Source organism: Schistocerca serialis, chromosome 4 (assembly GCF_023864345.2).
Source record: "Schistocerca serialis cubense isolate TAMUIC-IGC-003099 chromosome 4, iqSchSeri2.2, whole genome shotgun sequence".
NCBI lineage: Eukaryota > Metazoa > Arthropoda > Insecta > Orthoptera > Acrididae > Schistocerca > Schistocerca serialis.
In genome coordinates, this window is record NC_064641.1 from 947,621,000 (window position 1) to 947,636,377 (window position 15,378).

The following is a 15,378-nucleotide window of genomic DNA, read 5'->3' on the forward strand; positions in this document are numbered from 1 at the left end:
ACTAGGTTTACAATTACAACAAATAAGAGGAAAATAGATGCAATTGTAGTTGCTGTTACATGAAACATAACAATTCGTATACAGTTGGACAAATTTCCTTTAGTTTCTCCGAACTATTAATCACAAGAAAATGCTTGTTAAAATTTCCCCGTCTAGAAAGCTATAAAATAAAACACGACAAATCAACTTGTAGAAACCTTTCCAGTAGAGAAACTTTACGTTTCACGATCGTTTGCAATATAGTTGCTAACACAATCCGCTTCCAATCACGACTCACTTTCTGTTGATGTGATCTTGTCTTAAATAGAAACTGCTTTGCTAGGATTCACAGATGTTCATTAAATATTCAAATGACTCTAAATGAAGTTAATTATTAATAAAAGTAATTTTTTTTAAAACATGATATTAGGCCATACATTCTGAAGGAATAATTTTATTTGTGTAGTGATAATCTTTATGAAATAAACTCCAATACCAGTGTGTATTTTTATACGATGTTTTAGTAAACATATTTAGCTTTATGCTCTGAACGTATTTTTTTGTTATTTTATATCTCCTGTATATCAACATTTTCATTATAACTAAGAAAAAACGGTGCTATAAAATTACTGACATATATTTTTGCAATATTCAGTTTCGTGTGAAAAAAAAACAGAAATTTGTATACCTCAATACAGTTTACTTCAGGAGTCTCACAAAAATGTTTGTAGGCACAGCCTGCAACATTTATTATATTAACCTCAGAAAAAGTAATAGAATCGAAATGAAGTTGATACATCTATTAATTATTAATGTGGATTAGTTTTCTTTTTATGCCATGCACGTCTAGCCATTCCTGAGAGTAGAAGGCTACTATCCTTCGTTTATTAGTCCGATAAGCTGCATGTCTGATGGTCTGATGGTTGTTTCTTTGCAGCGGAAGGTGAAGCAAGCGAGCGAGAGGGACTTCCGGTACCAGGTAAGTGTCTCCCACGCAACTCTGCTCTGCTCCACCACTGCCTCGTAGCTCTTACAGCACTTCTGCCCTAGCATTCTGCTTCGGGTCTCTACAACAAGGCATCTTATTCAACTGCGAAAGCAAGTCAAACGTTGTCCGTGCTTTCACAAAAACACAGCTTTCTTTGCTGTCAGTGTAAGAGTAAGCGCACGGCTCATGACGTGCCTGTCACGTGGTAATCCGCATTAGTTTCCTTACTGCTATGATACGGTCCACACGTCCGTTCCTACACTGGTGTGAGCAGCCGAGGATCGCAGAAAAGTGACCCTATTTCTGTGTACGCCTGCTGGGCAGCTGAGGAAGCGGCGCGAGTAACGAAACACAACGTAGACTGCTGGCACGATGCGCGTCTCCGCTGCTCGCTCATATTGCAGGAGTGCTGATCCCCGCTCTCACTCCGTGCACACGGTGCCCGGCTAGCTTGCGCTCTCCGTCCCAGCACCGCTCATTGGTAAATATACTTCAGAAAGGCAGTAGCTAAGGCCATAGACAGGGAGACGGGCAGCGCATCACGTCATAATATGGACCAGTACCTTTGTCAGCTGACGGGAGTGCATCGCTTGCAGGCGGTTTATGTAGTAAATGTTTCTTCTTCTTAATGCTAGAGTTCCAAGACACTGTATCAAACGTGGAAATTAAACGAGTGTCAGCAAGCTTGCTTTGAAGTTATTTATTTACAGTTCTGTAAAACCTTGTACAATCCATAATGCAACCCCTCTGTGAATGCTGCTCTTTGTACAGGATGAGTTAGTTGACGTTCATAAACAGCTGGAAATCGACTTCACTGCTGTCTCACGACGGGGACCTGCCGCAAATGTGTGAGGTTGGATGGGTACCGAGAGCCACGTACCAGGGATACTAAACGTAGCTCAAGTACTGCGCTCCCTCGTGGATTCTGTCTTCTCCGACGAAAGTACAGGTTCTGTCGCTACTCGTCCACTAGGCGCCCCGTACAGATGAGACAATAACCAGGGAGAAAGTGTCTTTACGCATCCCCCTAACCAATAAATTCGAAGTGCTGCCTCCACTCTAACTGAAAGAGAGCCCATGTCGGGAAGTGTGCTGTGTCCCGAGTCAAGGGAGACCGGCATAAAAGAATAAGGCCCTGTTCATCATCTTGCGTTCAAATGTACGACGGATAATGATGCCTCTCAGGGAAATGGCACCGAGGGATAGGAAGGAACAGCAGGTGGGCTCAGTGTGTATTCAAAACGCTGAACAGCTTTAATTCCGGCAGCCATTGAGGGAGAAAGGTTGAAATGCTCACGTTGAAACACACGATGTCTGTCGTCTGGGATCTGATCATTTCAGTGACTGCCAAAAAGGGTTGAGAATGAGTTTCAACCAAGTTCATAGTTTGCAGCATTCTCACAAGAACTGATCGTAGTTCTCTGGTTCTACGTCGAGTGGAAGACTTAAACAAAGACTTCGAAGCTAGGCAGCGCTTTCGTAGATGTGAGCCACATGGTTGAGAACTGTAGAGTCCCCCTAAAGAGGTGAGGTGTGCACTACACGTCAGGCGCTGCCTCCACACTCTTCACCGTCCAAATAACGACATCTGCACGAAATCGTGAAATACTAGCTGGAGACGACTTTAACCTACCGAGTATAGCCTTGGATGTCATTGTGGGGGGGGGGGGGGGGGAGGGGGGAGGGGAGCGCACAAACAGCCAGTCGTGCTAAATACTTATGAAGTTGTCTGAAACTTGTCTTGAGCAGCTAGCTCAGCAGCCCACAAGCAGTGAGAATATCTCAGACCTTGTCGCTACGAATACACCGAACCTCATCGACAGTGTCAGGATGGAAACGGGGATTAGCGATCATGATCTCATTACAACAACTGTGATTCCTTACGTTAGTAAATTAGTTAAGGAGAGTGTTTGTGTTAGACAGAGTAGATAAGCAGTTGTTAGCATCTCACTTAGATAGTGAACTGACATCACTTAGCTCCAGTAAGATGGACGTAAGGGAATTATGGGCAAAGTGTAAGCAGATTGTAAACCGTGGTCTTGAGAGTTATGTGCCTACGAAGTGGATAAGGGATGGAAAAGACCCGCCATGGTTTAATATAGAAATTCGTAAGATGTTGAGGAATCAGAGGCTGTTGCACTCACGGTTCAAAGAAGAACGCACAAATACCGACAAGCAAAGGTCATTAGGGTTCCATGTATCTGTCAGAACATTTATGCGGCAAGCACAAAACAACTACCGCGGTCATACCTTAGCACAAGATCTGGCAGAGCATCCGAGAAAATTCTGGTCGTATGTAAAATCGCTAAGCGATTGTAAGGCTTCCATTCAGTTCCTTGCCGACCAGTCTGCTGTGCCAGTTGAAGATAGCAAAACGAAAGTCGAAGTATTAAATTTCAAGTTGAAGAAATCGTTCACACGGGAGAAGCGTACAAACATACCGTCATTTGACCCTCGAACAGACTCCCGCATGCACGACATACTAATAAACATCCCCGGCGTAGAGAAACAGCTGAAATATTTTAAAGCAAATAAATAACCGGGCCCGGATGAAATCCCATTTCGGTTTTCCAGATTACTCTACGGCACTGCCCCTTAGCTAGCGCCGACCGGGGTGGCCGAGCGGTCCTAGGCCTTACAGTTTGGAACCGCGCGACCGCTACGGTCGCAGGTTCGAATCCTACCTCGGGCATGGATGTGTGTGACGTCCGTAGGTTAGTTAGGTTTAAGTAGTTCTAAGTTCTAGGGTACTGATGACCTCAGAAGTTAAGTCCCATAGTGCTCAGAGCCATTTGAACCATTTGAACGTTAGCTAGATTGCGTTTATCATAAATCTCTCTCCCAACACAAAGTTCCAAGCGAATGAAAAAAAGCGAAAGTGACTCCTGTACATAAGAAGGGTAAAAGAACAGACTCACAAAATTACAGACTAATATCCCTAACTTCGGTTTGCTGCAGAATCCGTGAACGTATTTTGAGTTCGAAGATAATAAACTTTCTTGAGACTTAGAAGCTTATATGCACGAGTCACCACGGTTTCAGAAAGCATCGCTCGAGCGAAACTCAGATTGCCCTTTTCTCACGTGATATACTGCGAACTATGAATGAAGGGCAACAGGCTGAATCCCCGAGCATATAGAACAAGTTTACAGATATGTGAGTGGCTCGAAGACTTCTTAAATAGTAGAACCCAGTATGTTGTCCTCGGCGGCGAGTGTCCATCACAGACGAGGGTGTCGTCAGGTGTGCCCCAGGAAAGCGCATTAGCACCGCTGTTGTTCTCTGCACACACAAATGATCTGGTGGACAGGGCAGCAGCAATCTGCGCTTGGTTGCTGATGATCCCGTGCTATACGGCAAGGTGTACAAGCTGAGTGACTGTAGGAAAATACAAGACGACTTACACAAAATTTCCAGTTGGTGTGGTGAATGGCAGTTAGCCCTTAATGTGCAAAAATGTAATTTAATGAGGAAGAGTCGGAAGATCAAACCTACGCAAATCAAAAATGTTTTGCATCACCTCGGTTCAGAGAGTTCCGGAACCTGTACAGAAAATTGGAACAGAGAGCAACATAAACATAATTTCAGCCATTTTTACTGCTCATGAAAACTACACATTGCATGTTGTACCACCATACAGCGATACCTTCAGACTGCTGTACACACCGGTACCTCTAATACCCAGTAGCATGTCCTCTTGCATTGATGCATGCCTGTATTCGTCGTGGCATGCTGTCCACAAGTTCATCAAGGCACTGTTGGTCGAGATTGTCCCACTCCACAACGCCGATACGGCGTAGATTCCTCAGAGTGGTTGGTGGGTCACGCCGTCCACAAACAGCCCTTTTCAGTCCATCCCAGGCACGTTCGATAGTGGTTCATGTCTGGTGAACATGCTGGCCACTCTAGTCGAGCGATGTCGTTATCCTGAAGGAAGTCATTCACAAGATGTGCACGATGGAGGCGCGAATTGTCGTCCATGAAGACGAATGCGTCGCCAATATGCTGCCGATCTGGTTTCACTATCAGTCGGAGGATGGCATTCACGTATCGTACAGCCGTTACGGTGCCTTCTATGACCACCAGCTGCATACGTCCGCCCCACATAAAGCCACCCCAAAACACCATGGAACCTCCACCTTGATGCACTCGCTGGACAGTGTGTCTAAGGCGTTCAGCCTGACCGGGCTGCCTCTAAACACGTCTCTGACGATTGTCTGATTGAAGACACATGCGACACTCATCGGTGAAGAGAACGTGATGCCAATCCTGAGCGGTCCATTCGTCATGCACCGCACTGCATGATGTCGTGGTTGCAAAGATGGACCTCGCCATGGATGTGAGGGGTGAAGTTGCGCATCATGCAGGCTATTGCGCACAGTTTGGGTCTTAACACGACGTCCTGTGGCTGCACGAAAACATGGTGGCGTTACTGTCAAGGCTCCTCTGACACATAATCCGCAGGTAGTGGTCATCCACTGCAGTAGTAGCCCTTGGGCGGCCTGAACGAGGCATGTCATCGACAGTTCCTGTCTCTCTGTATGTCCTCCATGTCGGAACAGCGTCGTTTTGGTTCACTCCGAGACGCCTAGAGCTCTTCCTGGTACAAAGTAACAATGCGGACGCGATCGAAGTGCGGTATGGACTATCTAGGCATGGTTGAAATACAGACAATACGAGCCGTGTACCTCCTTCCTGGTGGAATGACTGGAGCTGATTGGCTGTCGGACCCCCTCCGTATACACTCCTGGAAATGGAAAAAAGAACACATTGACACCGGTGTGTCAGACCCACCATACTTGCTCCGGACACTGCGAGAGGGCTGTACAAGCAATGATCACACGCACGGCACAGCGGACACACCAGGAACCGCGGTGTTGGCCGTCGAATGGCGCTAGCTGCGCAGCATTTGTGCACCGCCGCCGTCAGTGTCAGCCAGTTTGCCGTGGCATACGGAGCTCCATCGCACTCTTTAACACTGGTAGCATGCCGCGACAGCGTGGACGTGAACCGTATGTGCAGTTGACGGACTTTGAGCGAGGGCGTATAGTGGGCATGCGGGAGGCCGGGTGGACGTACCGCCGAATTGCTCAACACGTGGGACGTGAGGTCTCCACAGTACATCGATGTTGTCGCCAGTGGTCGGCGGAAGGTGCACGTGCCCGTCGACCTGGGACCGGACCGCAGCGACGCACGGATGCACGCCAAGACCGTAGGATCCTACGCAGTGCCGTAGGGGACCGCACCGCCACTTCCCAGCAAATTAGGGACACTGTTGCTCCTGGGGTATCGGCGAGGACCATTCGCAACCGTCTCCATGAAGCTGGGCTACGGTCCCGCACACCGTTAGGCCGTCTTCCGCTCACGCCCCAACATCGTGCAGCCCGCCTCCAGTGGTGTCGCGACAGGCGTGAATGGAGGGACGAATGGAGACGTGTCGTCTTCAGCGATGAGAGTCACTTCTGCCTTGGTGCCAATGATGGTCGTATGCGTGTTTGGCGCCGTGCAGGTGAGCGCCACAATCAGAACTGCATACGACCGAGGCACACAGGGCCAACACCCGGCATCATGGTGTGGGGAGCGATCTCCTACACTGGCCGTACACCACTGGTGATCGTCGAGGGGACACTGAATAGTGCACGGTACATCCAAACCGTCATCGAACCCATCGTTCTACCATTCCTAGACCGGCAAGGGAACTTGCTGTTCCAACAGGACAATGCACGTCCGCATGTATCCTGTGCCACCCAACGTGCTCTAGAAGGTGTAAGTCAACTACCCTGGCCAGCAAGATCTCCGGATCTGTCGCCCATTGAGCATGTTTGGGACTGGATGAAGCGTCGTCTCACGCGGTCTGCACGTCCAGCACGAACGCTGGTCCAACTGAGGCGCCAGGTGGAAATGGCATGGCAAGCCGTTCCACAGGACTACATCCAGCATCTCTACGATCGTCTCCATGGGAGAATAGCAGCCTGCATTGCTGCGAAAGGTGGATATACACTGTACTAGTGCCGACATTGTGCATGCTCTGTTGCCTGTGTCTATGTGCCTGTGGTTCTGTCAGTGTGATCATGTGATGTATCTGACCCCAGGAATGTGTCAATAAAGTTTCCCCTTCCTGGGACAATGAATTCACGGTGTTCTTATTTCAATTTCCAGGAGTGTAATATGTGTTACTCATGCATGGTTGTTTACATCTTTGGGCGGATGGCATCTTTGAATAGTCAAAAGGACTGAGTCTGTGAGACAATATCCACAGCCAACGTCTATCTTCAGGAGTTGTTGGATCCGGGGTGATGCAAAACTTTTTTGATGTGTGTATAATGTTCCGTTTTAGTATTATTAGTGTCCTGCTTGACACAGTCGAGTCGTTTAAATGTCTGGGCGTGACGTTGCAATGCGATATGAGGTGGAACAAGCGTGTGAGAACTGTGGTACGGAAGGCGAGTGGTCGACTTCGGTTTATTGGGAGAATTTTATGGGACAGAGTGGTTCACCTGTGAAGGAGAGCGCATACAGGACGCTGGTGCGACCTAGTTTTGAGTAATGGTCGAGTGTTTGGGATCCGTATCAGGTCGGATTGAAGGAAGATATTGAAGCAAGTCAGAGGCAGGCTTATAGATTCGTTACTTATAGGTTGGAATAACACGTAAATGTTACGGAGATGCTTCGGCGAAGTTCTTTTCGAGGAAGACTGTTGAGAAAATTTGGAGAAACGGCATTTGAAGCTGACTGCTAAACGATTCTACTGACGCCGACATACATTCCACTTACGGACCGCGACGATAAGATACAAGAAATTGGTGCTCACTCAGAAGCATATAGACAGTCGTTTTTCCCTCCCTCTATTTGCGATTGGAACAGGAAAGAAAATGACTTGTATAGGTACAGGGTGCCAGCCGCCACGCATCGTACAGTGGCTTGCAGAGTATCCACGTGAATGTAGATGCGGGTGGACTGAGGCATCTGTGTGAGATCCAAAGAAATGCCTCCCACAGATGGAATCATTATAGTCCTAGTGGTTAACTGCCAGAGCATTCGTAATAAAAGGACATAGTTTCGAAATACCTCTAAAAGATCAGTGTAGTTCACACTATATAATATTGGGTATAGAAAGCTGGTCAAAAAATAGGGATAGTTACAGTTCTTAAGTGGTGTGTGTGAAACATTACTAAGAAACTACTTAAAACACGAAGGAAGCGAGATTAGAATTTACGTCCTGTCGACAGCACGGTCATCAGAGACGGAGCACAAGCTGGTATTAGCAAGGAAATGGAGAAGGAAGTCGGTTGTTCTCTTTTCAAATGAACCATCCTGACATTTGCCTGGAGCATTAATTCTACAACCCGCTGTACCACACTTCGCTTTTGATTCACAAGTTCTTTTGCAGGGAAAAGAGTTCGTGTCTGTCTGTCCACACATCCGTCTTACTCGCCAGATTCAGCACAACGCGACTTCTGGCTCTTCCCAGAAATTAAAAGCGTCCTTTAAGGGAAAAGTGTGGACACCACTGTTGACATTCAGAGCAGATGAACGCCCTTCGAAAAGAAGCCTTCCGTAAATGTTCCGAGTCATAGATTCAACGTTGGGATAAGTGCACTGCTAGCCAACGCAGTACTTTGAAAGAGATTAAATCAAGTTTCATGTAAGCGTACTACTTTCCTTCTAATAAGACTGTTCACCTCGTACATTTGTGTGTGTGTGTGTGTGTGTGTGCGGGCCAGCTGACTGGCCCAGTTTTGGTGTGCGCAGAGCATAATGCGCAACCTGGTGCGGCGCTACGTGACGGTGGAGCAGCGCAAAGCGGAGAACGAGGGCGTCACCGAGGACGACGTCAACGAGATCAAGCAGGACATCTCGGCCTTCCGCTGCGAGCTCATCGAGATCCTCAAGAACTCCGGCATGAACACGTCCACGGCCGCCGGCATGGGCACCGGTGAGTCAGCCTCGCTTCCTGTGATTTAGCCAATCGAAATGTAAAGATTTTTAAAAAAAGAAACGAGCCGGAGGTTGTGAAATGAATACTGCTGAAGGAATCGTAATGTCATTACTTACGGAACAAGGTGTAGCCCTATAAGAGCACCGATGGCCCAAACTCTCCTCCAGCGCTCAGTAGAGCTGAGAACCCTGAGAGGAGCAAAGGGCTGTAGTGCGTTTCCGGCAGCGGGTGGAGTGTGGGGAATGGAAATTCATCGAACAGTGGCACAAGTCTGCGAAGAGCACTGCATGCCCGTTGCAAGGGTCAAGGCGTGTCACAGGCGATTCATTGAAGGATGGCGTTGGCGGGTGTAGACCACCTGGAACGTCAGACACTGCACTGGCCAGCAGGTGGGGCCCTCATTGTTGGAGGCCGGCGGCTTATGGAGGCAGCCACTGCCCCGAAGGTCGCAATTCCAAAACACATGCAGTGCCATCCGTACAGTTGTACCATTCTTCGATGAATTTCAGTTTCGTGTGGTAAGGAAACTCAGTACAGCCATTTGCTCTTCTTCGAAGCCCCGCGACTGAGTGTGGTGGACAGAGGACGCGTGCAGCTCCTCGGTGTGCCGTCATGTGAGTGCGCGCTCGCGTGCCCCTAGAGCCAAGTCTGAGCGACGCCTCTGCGCTCTTACAGGGGCCACAACATCTTCCGTAGGCAGTGAGTGACATCTTCTATGGTTTCTATTTTAGAGCTCCTTTTTGAATGCCCCTTATACAGAGTGATACCGTGATGATGTTACAAACTTTCACAGTCGATGGAGTAGGGTAAATGCATCGAGTGAGATAAAGGAACGTCGCACGGAAATGACAGAGTGCAAAGTTAGAAGCCAAAATCTTTCTATTACCTCTGATGGTGCAATACACGTAGCGGTACCGCTTTGCTGAGATTGTAGGGTAGGCAGTTCCGACGACCACTTAAGTGTAGAGGTTGGGCTAATAACTCAGTTAATCCGATGCAGATGGCGTACTGTGTACTGACGAGAGCAATCCTGGTGTACAGTGTCTGTAGTGTTATAGACTGCTGTCTGTGTTTACAGGTTGAAATACTAATGTCGATCAGGGCTAACCTAATGGAGTTGTGCCCGGCGACTGAACTTGCACACATGGTTTTTGTGTATAGGCAAGCGAATGGAAACAACAGACAAGCAAAACTGTTGTACAGGGCCACAATTCGCCTACAAGGCATTCGGCTCACACCGTATTGTGAGTCTGTTCCAACGACTAAGTAAAACAGAGCAGTCGGTACCACAGTACAACGGCCGAGAAGGGCGACCGAGTACACGGAACTGCGGGAGTGGATGAGGTGCCTGCAATCGGCACTCGATCACGTGCACGTGAAACGAATGTCTCTCTGAGTCCCTTGTGGCGACGGTTATGGGAATTGCAACTACACGCCCTCCGTGCACAGTAAATGTACGCTTTGAGTCCCGATGACTTCCAATCTCACGTCTTGTCCAGCCAATGGTTCTTACAGGACCTTACAGTCAATGTTCATTTCTCTGCATACTCGCTTTTCACGGATGAAGCCCGTTTCACCAGAGACGGAATGCTAAGTAGTCGGAATAGTCTTGTTTGGGTCGACGAGAATCTCCTCAGTTCAGTTGTGAAGAGCCATCAGTACAGATTATCACTGAATGTGTTGACAGGCATAGTCAGTGATCGTGTACTAGCCGCTTGGGTTCTTCCTCCTCACTTAAATGCACAAGCGTACCCAGTGTTTATCAGAGATATACTACCCGGGTTCCTGGATATATCCCACTCGTTACTCGTCAACGGATGTGGGTCCACCACGATGGCGCCCCACCTCGTTTCGTGTATGCCTGGATCGGACATTCCGTGAAAAGTGGATAAGCAAAGGAGGTCCTGTTTCGAGCCAAAACGTTCACCTGATCTCATCCTAGTCGATTTCTTCTTGTGGACCCACGCGCAAAGTCTTGCGAACGAGACCCTCGTCGAAACTGTCGAGACTGTAAAGCGAGAAGTACCGCTGCCAGCGAGACTTCAGACGACAGTGGGGGTGTCGGAACGGTTACGACAGAACCTCGCACGACTTTGGATTTCCAGTCTCTGTGACATCGAGTTACGCGCGCCGTTGCTAGTCCGCTAACAGGTGAAGTAGCCCGAGGGTACTGGCGCGCGTTCATCGGGAACTCTGAAGGCGATGTCGAGGTTTCGGAAGTCGGGTCCCTCAGTCTGCCCTCTGTGAGAGGTTAAGGCGGAAATTTTCGCCCGTGCCCTCCGACTCGCTCGTTACCGGAATCGAATCAGCTGCATCGTATTAATGCATTTCTCCTTCTCCGTCATCCCTGAAGTTTGTGACATCGCGGAATCTCTCTCTCGAAATGCACAAATAAGTAGAGTGAGTGTAGAAATGTTGTCGTGGAGGCGGCGACCTACTCTAGTGCGCGCGGTCGCTTCGCAGGCTCGGGCGGCAAGAAGAACCGGCAGAAGGAGCGCCGCCTGATGAAGGGCTTCAACATCGCGCCGGCGCCGCAGACGTCGGGCGCGCCGCTCGGCTCGGTGGCGGAGCTGATGGCCAGCCTGGCGCACCACCAGTCGGTGGCGGCGGCGGCCGCGGCGGCGGGGGCGTCGCCGGGGGCGGGCGCGGGGGCGGCGCACGGTCACGGCCACGAGCACGCGCTGCCCGCGCACCTGCACGACCTCTTCGGCTCGACCACGTCCGCCATCTTCGCCGGCTCGACGCCCAAGAAGTCGCCGCACCACAGCGCCGCCGGGCTGCTGTCGCCCGGCCTGTCCGCCGCATCCGCGGACGCCCACAACGGCGACCACCACCGCGTGCTGGCACGCTTCGCGCCCAGGTAGCCTAGCCGCCCAGGTAGCCTAGCCGCCCAGGTAGCCTGGCCGCCCAGGTAGCCTGGCCGCCCAGGTAGCTTAGCCGCCCACGTAGCCTAGCCGCCCAGGTAGCCTAGCCGCCCAGGTAGCCTAGCTGCTCAGGTAGCCTAGCCGCCCAGGTAGCCTAGCCGCCCAGGTAGCCTAGCCGCCCAGGTAGCCTAGCCGCCCAGGTAGCCTAGCCGCCCAGGTAGCCTAGCCGCCCAGGTAGCCTAGCCACCCAGGTAGCCTAGCCGCCCAGGTAGCCTAGCCGCCCAGGTAGCCTAGCCGCCCAGGTAGCCTAGCCGCCCAGGTGGCCTAGCCGCCCAGGTAGCCTAGCCGCCCAGGTAGCCTAGCCGCCCAGGTAGCCTAGCCGCCCAGGTAGCCTACCCGCCCAGGTAGCCTAGCCGCACAGGTAGCCTAGCCGCCCAGGTAGCCTAGCCGCCCACGTAGCCTAGCCGCCCAGGTAGCCTAGCTGCCCAGGTAGCCTAGCTGCCCAGGTAGCCTAGCCGCCCAGGTAGCCTAGCCGCCCAGGTAGCCTAGCCGCCCAGGTAGCCTAGCTGCTCAGGTAGCCTAGCTGCCCAGGTAGCCTAGCCGCCCAGGTAGCCTAGCCGCCCAGGTAGCCTAGCCGCCCAGGAAGCCTAGCCGCCCAGGTAGCCTAGCCGCCCAGGTAGCCTAGCCGCCCAGGTAGCCTAGCCGCCCAGGTAGCCTAGCCGCCCAGGTGGCCTAGCCACCCAGGTGGCCTAGCCGCCCAGGTAGCCTAGCCGCCCAGGAAGCCTAGCCGCCCAGGTAGCCTACCCGCCCAGGTAGCCTAGCCGCCCAGGTAGCCTAGCCGCCCAGGTAGCCTAGCCGCCCACGTAGCCTAGCCGCCCAGGTAGCCTAGCCGCCCAGGTAGCCTAGCTGCCCAGGTAGCCTAGCCGCCCAGGTAGCCTAGCCGCCCAGGTAGCCTAGCCGCCCAGGTAGCCTAGCCGCCCAGGTAGCCTAGCCGCCCACGTAGCCTAGCCGCCCAGGTAGCCTAGCCGCCCAGGTAGCCTAGCCGCCCAGGTAGCCTAGCCGCCCAGGGCCGCCCAGGTAGCCTAGCCGCCCAGGTAGCCTAGCCGCACAGGTAGCCTAGCCGCCCAGGTAGCCTAGCCGCCCAGGTAGCCTAGCCGCCCAGGTAGCCTAGCCGCCCAGGTAACCTAGCCGCCCAGGTAGCCTAGCCGCCCAGGGCCGCCCAGGTAGCCTAGCCGCCCAGGTAGCCTAGCCGCCCAGGTAGCCTAGCCGCCCAGGTAGCCTAGCCGCCCAGGTAGCCTAGCCGCCCAGGAAGCCTAGCCGCCCAGGTAGCCTAGCCGCCCAGGTAGCCTAGCCGCCCAGGTAGCCTAGCTGCCCAGGTAGCCTAGCCGCCCAGGAAGCCTAGCCGACCAGGTAGCCTAGCCGCCCAGGTAGCCTAGCCGCCCAGGTAGCCTAACCGCCCAGGTAGCCTAGCCGCCCAGGTAGCCTAGCCGCCCAGGTAGCCTAGCCGCCCAGGTAGCCTAGCCGCCCAGGAAGCCTAGCCGCCCAGGTAGCCTAGCCGCCCAGGAAGCCTAGCCGCCCAGGTAGCCTAGCCGCCCAGGTAGCCTAGCCGCCCAGGTAGCCGAGCTGCCCAGGTAGCTGAGCCGCCCAGGTAGCCTAGCCGACCAGGTAGCCTAGCCGCCCAGGTAGCCTAGCCGCCCAGGTAGCCTAGCCGCCGAGGTAGCCTAGCCACCCAGGTGGCCTAGCCGCCCAGGTGGCCTAGCCGCCCAGGTAGCCTAGCCGCCTAGGTAGCCTAGCCGCCCAGGTAGCCTAGCCGCCCAGGTAGCCTAGCCGCTGAGGTAGCCTAGCCGCCCAGGTAGCCTAGCCGCCCAGGTAGCCTAGCCGCCCAGGTAGCCTAGCCGCCCAGGTAGCCTAGCCGCCCACATAGCCTAGCCGCCCACGTAGCCTAGCCGCCCAGATAGCCTAGCCACCCAGGTAGCCAGCCCCTGCTCGCGCTCTGCCTCGGCTTCGCACTTGCAATTGATAAGAAATAGAAGCGCCAGCTGCACGAATGTAAATATAGTACGCTACAATGATTTTATTCCCACAAAAAACCTATATTTGGGGTGAATGCTAGACTGATTGCATTCGCGAGATTTATTCTGCCATTTTGTAGCATGGGATAGAGGGGAAAAAAGAGGGTATCAGGTGAGTCTGCAATTACAGACCTGATAAGACCAAATACAGGAAGACAAATTTCCAGTGATGGCTCAGGTCAACGCCAAACACTGTCGCTGGACGCCTACGAAAGGTGCGGATTTTTGGACTCGACGAGGAAATTCGTAGCGGGGCGCGCGGCAGACTCTCGGGTCTGATTAACACCCTTTTGCTGCATTCAAACTACATACTTCGTACAACGAGGCCATTCCTACGCATCGGAAAAAGCGAAGGACTCGACGGTTGGCACAACAGAACTCGGTGTCAAAGTGTGTGAGATGAGAGCTGAGAGAAGCAGCAGTCACTAACAGCATCCTAAAGTACAAACACGTGAGCAGCACTCCGAGTGGGAGAACGAGACTCGTCGCAGCTCACCCCAGAATGGTGACGAGCGACACGGACCTGGCTGCGCAGCGGTTTCCACACGGGAAACGCGAGATTTTAAAGGGTGTGGCGGCGCAGTGTTTACACTCGTCCGCCAACCTACCGCCATTTTACAGACACTGGACTCTGCTCCTCCGGGCTGCCCCTGGCCAATCACCTTCTCCTTTCCCACTCTCTGGATAGGGATGTTCCCAACTTTTAAACTAAAAAACTCCAAATTTGGTAGCAATAGCGTTCACCAGAAAGCTTAATTGCGCTACCGTTTCCAACATGCCTAGAGAAAACAGTGTTTTTCGTTACTTGCGTTCACATTAAAGCAAGAGACTTCTCTCTCGTTTTTCTCGTCTCCAGTCTCACTGTAGCCTCTACGACTCCACTGACGTCGCTGCCTACGCTAAAAAGCGTCTGTATGCGACCACCATCTACCGTGTCACCATACAGTTGCGTTTAGGTCGATTATGAAGTTACGAGTTAACTCTCTGAAGTAAAACTTCTCCCTGTGACAAACGCCCGGAACGTTTGCAGTTCGCAGCCCTGCACCGTTACTGCTTACCTCTTGTAACCTCAGCGCTGCCACTTCTGCTTGCTCTCTCCGTGGTGTCTGTTTTCCTAGCCTGGAGTCCGCTCATTGGTTTCCAGCTCCTCAAACATACCAATGCGTAAGTCAAGAAATCGTCTGTACATGAAAATTCCACCACTTATATTTTCATCATATACTACATTTCCCTTTCGTGCACCGGATCCAACGCTCTCTTCAGCAGCTGGCGGACGACGGTTCTCCGGTTAGCTTTATGTGGGTTCCTGGCCATGTCGGTATCCCTGGGAACGAAGCTGCAGTTGCCGCGGCCAAGGCTGCGGTCCTCCAGCCTCGGATAGATTCTTGTCGTGTCCCTTCATCCGATTTTAGCAGGGTCATTTGTCAGCGCAATTTATCGCTGTGGCATGCCGATTGGTCTACACTTACTGACAACAAGCTTCGGGCCTTGAAACCTCTCCCCACGGCTCGGACGACCTCTTCACGCCCTTCTCGT

At 52.1% G+C, this 15,378-nt stretch overlaps 1 protein-coding gene across 1 annotated transcript in view; it reads left to right on the forward strand.

Moving 5' to 3' along the window:
* LOC126474851 (transient receptor potential-gamma protein-like) overlaps window positions 1-15,378 on the forward strand; it is a 528,586-nt gene that overhangs the window by 396,908 nt on the left and 116,300 nt on the right. Inside the window, exons 13-16 of the mRNA XM_050102331.1 lie at window positions 917-958; window positions 8,720-8,903; window positions 11,370-11,527; window positions 11,582-11,766. Coding sequence (XP_049958288.1) covers window positions 917-958; window positions 8,720-8,903; window positions 11,370-11,527; window positions 11,582-11,766 — 569 coding nt within the window. The remainder of the gene's footprint in view (window positions 1-916; window positions 959-8,719; window positions 8,904-11,369; window positions 11,528-11,581; window positions 11,767-15,378) is intronic.